Source organism: Montipora foliosa, chromosome 1, assembly GCF_036669935.1.
Source record: "Montipora foliosa isolate CH-2021 chromosome 1, ASM3666993v2, whole genome shotgun sequence".
Taxonomy (NCBI): domain Eukaryota; kingdom Metazoa; phylum Cnidaria; class Anthozoa; order Scleractinia; family Acroporidae; genus Montipora; species Montipora foliosa.
The window spans coordinates 63,276,398-63,283,897 of record NC_090869.1 but is presented as its reverse complement, the minus strand read 5'-3'; the positions used below and the strand labels follow the sequence as shown (position 1 = coordinate 63,283,897).

Sequence of the window (7,500 nt, the reverse complement as noted above, 5' to 3'; positions counted from 1 at the left end):
TTTAAGCTAAGAAAAGAAACTAATTAGTATGACAGGGATAAATTAAGGAAAATTGAATTGAAAATTGTCGCTCCCGGTGTTCAGAAGACTGTTTTAAAATCCTCAACTCTGCTTCCACACGTTTCCAATTGAAAATTAAAGAAGCCATGCATATCCTTTGGGAGAAGCAATCTTTAAATTCCCAAGTCAAACATCTTAATTTATCCCTTTCATACTAATTAGTTTCTTTATTTAGCTTAAATAGTCTGGTTTTTTCTATTTGTTTAGTGGTTGTTCTGTTCTCGCCTTCATTCTTAATTATTCATGTTATATCTCACTTTGTTACACTATTTATTGCTCAACTTTAGTTTATTTCTCATTCTACAACTGACGATGGATGATGTTTCATCCGAAACATGTCTTGATTAAAGATGAATTTCAAAAACATCGTATGGATCATCGAAGCGATGTCTTACTTCGTGCTGCTACGAAGTTTCGGTATTATTATCATCATCATCATCATCATAATCATTATTATTATTATTATTATTATTATTATTATTATTATTATTATTATTATCATTATTATTATTATTATTATCTCGCAGTATAAAACTCTGGAATGCTGTCCACATTATGAGTAGTATAGGGCGCATAACGTAACCTACACCACTTGAGAAGCTACACTTAGAAGTAAAAAAAGTTCGGTACGGAACCTGGTACAATTCTAATATACACAATGATATGAATCTTTCTACTTAGAGACCTAATTCAGAATATTATTAAATTCTGTACTCTATAAAACCTACGCAAAAACATGATGATATTATCTCCACTAAAAGCCTATTTAAAAAATTATTCAGTTTTTATACTCTCATTATCTCTTATAAACCTACACGAGGCCATCATAATCTGGTTATCTCTACTAAAAACCTATTTAGAATCATATCAAACTCTTATACACTATAAAAACTGCGTAGAAAATCAGTAAAATACAGGTTTTGCGACAATACTTATGTTTCTGGATTTCTGAAGAAAAAAAAAACCTGAAATCTAGTGTCCTTAGCGCTCTAACCAAGTATTTATCTTAAATGTTCTGGTAATGTTCAAAGTGTTTGAGATGACCGACTTCTGCATCCGCTCAAGTACGCCCCGCGCTCTCGCTCCTATTAGCTTCCTCACCGACTTCTCTAGGTGTTTGGAATAGCCACCCAGTACGTCAATTATTATGTTGTACTGTTCAACCCTGTAACCATTGTATCACAGCTCCCACATCATGGGCCCATACTTGGGTGTCTTTGAAGACATTATGAGCCTTGTGAAGACATTATGTGGTCGTTAATATAAAACGCATTTTAATTAATTGTAACTTTCAACGTACTACAGGGTCTGAAGGTCTTCAAGTCTCATATACCCAACTGAAAATTAAACTAATGGGCCTTTAGGAATGTCGATTGCCTTTTGTTTGAACGAGTACACGTTGCAAAATGCAAAGTGGATGCGACTTAAGTTCAAAAACAACTGGAACTGGTCGAGTGAATAATCAGTCGACTAAACCAGGTTTGGCTTGGATTTTCGCGACTCATTTTTCAGTTCACTGTACAAAGTCAAATTGATTCAATTCACTTCTCTTCCAAAAGGTGAACCCCCTTTTTATGACAGCAGTTGGCTCCTAAACATCAAGAAAACGCACTAAATAAAAAAAAACAATCGTCAAGTTGAAAATGTTTATTCGCATTTTTCCAATCACGCCCTCACTCCTATTTTCTCCGATTCGTAGAAACTGCTTTGACTTAGGCCTAGTAAGAAATAGTTAATTTATAGCTCAGATTGTACAAAGTCTTGCCGTACTGTATTAAAAACTTCCATTAAAATAGATCACTTTTCATGTTTATTGACAATGATTGAAGATGCGAGTCAATACGTCACCGAGGGACGTAAAATTTTTCCCTCCACCTGCTTTCTGACTCTAGAAACTTGAATTTAATCTAGTTTTAGAAGACGACGAAGAATTTTTTTCGCGGCAGGGAAGAATTTATAAATTACCGGTATAAATTCTACTGGTTAAGAAGGAGCTTTATTATCAGAAAGCCGTTGTGCCGGTTCATCCGCTAAGGCATTGAGCCAAAGTAGTAGTTTCTTCAAGGTTTTGAAATGCAAATAAACATGAAAAACACAATTCTCGTTCGTCATTGGTGAAAATGTATTGTTGGGCATAATGGTGTATTAATAACGACACGCTAGGAAAGTTGTAATCAATATTCAGTAGCAAGTGCTTTAGCTTCAAGGCAGATCGAAAGCGATTCTTCAGGCGTTGATCTCAGAGATTCGATTTACCCGACAATGGAGTTTCGATCAAGAGTAAGTTTGGCTACCGGATCGTTAGCTCTACTGCTTGCTCTAGTTACAGGCCTTGCGAGTATCATTATTACAATCGCAATTGTTAAAAATCCGTTGCACTTGACTCTCAAACCATTGGACCGAATCGTTCACACAATGATCGCTCTTTCATTCTTCGCCGGTACGATGTTTCTTCCTTTCTTTGGGATCACAGAAATCCTTCGCGGCGCAGACGTTGGTGGACTTGATCTTGAGATTTTGTCGCGCATCGTTTCCGTCGTGGCGGACTTTCTGATTGGATCAAAGCTCTCCATTCATTTTCTGTTTCAGTTTGAACGTTATATTGCTTTCGTCCATCCGCATTTCCATCGAGGAAGACTGACAAAGCGATGCTTAACACTGGTTGCTCTCTTCTTAGTGTCATTTGCACTTTTGCTTTCCCTTCTGTCGCTTGCCGGAAAACATGAGCAAGTTCATCGACTAGGTTTCATCCATGTGTTTGCTTCTTCTACATGGTTAGCGCTTATCCCACTAATCTGGATGACATATAGAAATCTTAAATATCGAAAAACAAAAGTTGGACCAGACGAGATGAGCGATCTACCACATCTAAGACAGCGAATTGAGATGGAAAACGCAAGGAATGCTTTAGGGGCTCGAAAATTCTTGCTCAAGTTTGCGATGTGGTATTCTCCTATCTTCTTATCAACATTACCATGGTACATAGTCAACTTCATTTGCACCATAAAAAAGGGCTTGTTGGAAAACAACATGGGATTTTTCTGGAAGAAGTTCTTCATTCCTCTTGCCTTGGTGACAGATCCTATTGTTCCAATCTTTATGATTATTAACGACTACTCCAGGACAGTAAAATTCATTTTTCGCAAAAGCTAATCAAAATGTCATCGTTTGCTACTGAAGTTTGTTTTTTTGGTTTTAAAAAATGGAACGGTTAAGTTTAAAAATCCAAGAATTAATTATGTTCGGGCAGCAACAACGTAGCTCTGCTGCTGTAAAACTTGTGTCCTGTTCCCCCGCGCATAACTGGCTCTTCCATTTACCATTTAAATTTTCTTTTGCTGCTGTATTTTTCCTTTTTATTATTATTATTTTTTTTTATCAGTAAAAATACACTAGGTGATTTTTGTCGGCGTAACTGTTTGGAAATGAACAAAATTTAGGATGAAACAAAAAAAAAAACACAAAAAAAAAATTACTACTATCGGGTGTTCCTTTCAACAGCTACAATTTTAAACAAATAAAAAAATGACCGTACGTACTGAACAAGAAAAAAGCGAATTTCTAATTTTGAATTTTTTTGAAATGTCAGTGAAGCCTTAAAGCGAAATTAACTTCGTACAACTACAGCTGTTCACCGTCTTACAATTATCGACAACAATCTCGAGCGCTTTTAGTTCGAGCAACGAAGCACAACCCCCTGATTTTTTTAAAGAAATGTTCTTACTGAATTCGAAATTTAATTCGGATCCATCACAACTTTAGTTTACAACAAGAATGAGTAGTTGGAAAAATGTATGTATTTCGTGATCTTGAATTTAATTTTTAATTAATCGCAACCCTCTTAAAAATTGAGAAAGTCATTAACAAAGTAACAATCCTCGTGTAAAACTACGTTAATTTGCATTCATTTTAATTTATATAACTGTGACAATATGAAAAATACAACACAGACTTGCAGGGCAGCGTTCTTTATCTCTCATCATTATAATACTAAAAAGATGGAGAAGGAATGAAATGTTGGAAAGTTAACGACTCGCAAAAAGAAACGATGAAACGTTTTGGATTGTTCCTTACGTCACTGCAACTAATGGTAAATTATGTACAAATATTAATTTTAAAAAGAGTTTTTAAAAATAAAATGGCCCAAGAACGTTCATAAATAGCAAAGGCAAACTTCAATCTTATTTTCACACTTTTTATGAATATGTTAATCTTTCACGCCAGCCTTGCTTTCAATAATACTTATTACAATGACGATTTAATCTTATCTTTTATCTTCTTTCCACACTATCTGCAACATTTCTGGCCATCTTTCAGTCACTTTTTATAATAAATCATTTCACTCAGACAGAGGGAGCAAATGACACAGTTTTAGTAAAATTCCACAGTGGATTTCTGAGCTGGTCCAAATCAGTTTTAGTTTCCTGAAAATTGTAATCAACACAACACTTGCAAGTTTTTCCTTGAAAAAATTTCATTTGACATGTTTTCGTTGCTCATGATTTGAGACAAACCTTGGCTTGTTTTTCCATGACAAGTCTCTCTATTCAAATATATATACTAGCGTGGCAGTCTTTCAACAATGAGACTTGCCAAAAAAACAATGCCAAGTGACAAGGAAAAATTATCGATGACCTTGCAGGCTAGTGTAGGTCGATATTGCGGTGTCAGTGAGCAATTTTATCTCTTTTGTGGCGTTTTCATGACTGTGCAAAAATAGATCTACATGGTTAAACGGCAGATAATTTTTTTTAAAGAAACAGTGAGCCTCAAAATCATCCATTCCGCCAAAGGATCATTAGTGCCCGCATGTTACACAGTCGTTCATGGTTTCTTTGCGTTACCTGTCCGGAAAGGTTGTTTTGCCAAGTTATCCGTTCCCATTCTGTTTTTGGTCCGGTCGTGTACCTTTACGCTGGTTTCTTTCGAGTTTCGAGTGACCATTTCAACAGTCCCTTTAAGTTTTGTTCGGATTTACACAGGTTGACTCAAGTTAATTTAAGAATCTGAACGAAATCTAGTTATATCTCAGATAACACTGGCAATTTTTATTAATCAATTTAACTTGCTAGGCTAATGGCCAGGACTTGGGCCAACATACAGCAATAGAATGAAACAACTTAATTCAAATCTGCATCCTTTTCTATTACCGTTAATTTTCTCATTCTATATCAATATTATTAGCAGCGAAAAAATATATATAACAAGTGGCGGATTTGTGAGTGTGTTTGGACTTAGGGAGGATCCTTATAATTGCCTTGCGGTTTCTAGAAGTCTTCCAGGCAAATGTATCTTTTATAGTTCTTATATTATATTTGCGCTATTTATATTTTTTCCTTCTTCGTCTAAATAATCTTTAACCCAATGTATATATGTAATTTATTTGTTTATGTCATGATTTGTATAATGTAATTCTCTATTTGTCAAATTTCAAGAAATAAACAAATAACGACGACAGGTGTACGAATCTAAGGTAATCAGACCATAAATATCCAAACGAGCACTGTGATTGGTTGATTCTTGGTCACGTGGCCCTGATCAAATTCAAATGTATCCCGACCGGGATACAATTCCGCAGTTGTTGCCCGCTCCGGCTGTTTTGCTGCGATTGTTGCAGGAAAAGTCTAAATATATAACAAAGCGCTTAATGTCTGGTCCCTCGGGAAACTAGTTAGTTTTGTTTTCTCTCGAGTCCTGATAAGCACTCTCGTGAAAACAAAACTAACTGTTTCCCTCGGGACCATACATTAAGTGTATAATGATGACTGCTCATTCATGCAGTATAACTGGCATGCGGACATACTTATAATGAAAGCTTTGTCTCTCAGATAAGAAAAATGAACCGTAACCAGAAATACAGATAATTAGGTGAACAGACAATTTTTGAAATCCAACACGAAGCCGATGCCTTTAATTCTAAGCATTCGCTACGTATTTCTAGCAACGACGTAAGTGTACTGTTTAACGTTATTTTTTGGTGAGGGTAAATGCAGCTACACCCTGGTACCAGAGGTTTTTCTTGAGCAGCGAAAGAACCGCGAAGCGGCGAAAACTAGTCGCGAATTTCGAAGCGGCGACAAAGAGAAAAACCTCTGGTTACCTTGGACTTGAATCTCACTTTCATGCAGACACCAGCTGTCAAACGCGTCAAATTGATAATTTCAAAAGGGACCAATGGCAACTTAGCAACCACGCGTCCCCTAGGTATTACCAATCAAGCGAACCAATCATTTTAATTTGCGTGTTTGTAAAAATATCAACCAATCCGAGCCTGAAGATCAGATCCTAACCCAGGCGTTTGCATGAAAATGAGATTCAAGTCCAAGGTAACCAGAGGGGCTTTTTTGTTTCTCGCCGCTACGCGACTCGTCTTCGCCATTTTGCGGCTCTCTCGTGGCTCAAGAAAAATCTCTGGGACCAGGGGGGTGTTTCTCAAAGGCCCCGAAACTTTTCGGGCTTTTTCCGTTGACATAAAACGCTTTGTTTCTTCAAAAGGAAAACGTTTCAAGTCATGAAAGTTTGCAGTTGTTTTGTTTTCTAAGGTCTTGAAAACATATTCAAAGATCCATATTTCAGAATAAGCAGATATCTTAGTTTCAAGAATCGCTTTTCCGGCCCGAAAAGTTTACGGGGCTTTCGAGAAACAGGGGCCCTTTTCTCGAAAGTACCGAAAACATTTCGGGCCCGAAAAGCCCATGTGTGAAACTGTCAACCGCTTGTTTTGGAAATCCGATCTTTTAGCATGTTTTCAAGGTAACAAAAAGCAAAATCACTGTGAAGTTTGACTACTTAAATCCTCTCCGTTCTTGAGATACAGAGGGAAATGTGACACCCGAAAACGGCCCGTAAAGTTTTCGGGGCTTTCGAGAAACAGGCCCCAGGCCCCAGGCTGATGCAACTATTTATCTTTGCTTGAGGATTTGCGTTTAGGCGACACTTTGTGACGTTAATTGTCTGCATTCCCAGACGCGTGTGATGTTGAAGTTGGGGAAGAAAAAAAGGGGCACTTTGTGACACTTGATCCAAATCGGCATTCATCTAATTATCTGCATCTCTGGTAGTATAGCAATAGTTGTGGTTACACACACCTTGGGTTTGGGGCCTTCCCGAGGGTAAATGGCTTGGGTTTGATTCAGCCAACACGATCTCTTCCTCAAATGAAGGATTATCCGTCATTGTCACTTTGCCTTAAATGAAGTGTTATCCTCCATTTTGACCACTCTGTTCCTGGACTCGTGGTAGCAAATAAAAAGAAAAAAAGTAAGAGCAGCCCCTGGACAGAATTTGAACCCGGGGCACCCACTTCAAAGAAACTGTTTTTATTCAATTAACCACTAAAGATCCACTCACTAGAAAATGTGCCGATTATTTACCAAAACTAATTAGTATATACATAAAATCATTGCTGAATAATGGTTAAGTCTAAAGCTTGATATTAAG

At 37.0% G+C, this 7,500-nt stretch overlaps 1 protein-coding gene across 1 annotated transcript; it reads left to right on the top strand.

The window, feature by feature from the left end:
• The first annotated feature begins 2,094 nt into the window (after positions 1-2,094).
• LOC137980135 (uncharacterized) lies at positions 2,095-5,496 on the top strand. Its single transcript, XM_068827502.1, has one exon. The coding sequence runs from the start codon at positions 2,323-2,325 to the stop codon at positions 3,211-3,213; it is 891 nt and encodes a 296-aa protein (XP_068683603.1). The 5' UTR covers positions 2,095-2,322; the 3' UTR covers positions 3,214-5,496.
• Positions 5,497-7,500: the final 2,004 nt, after the last annotated feature.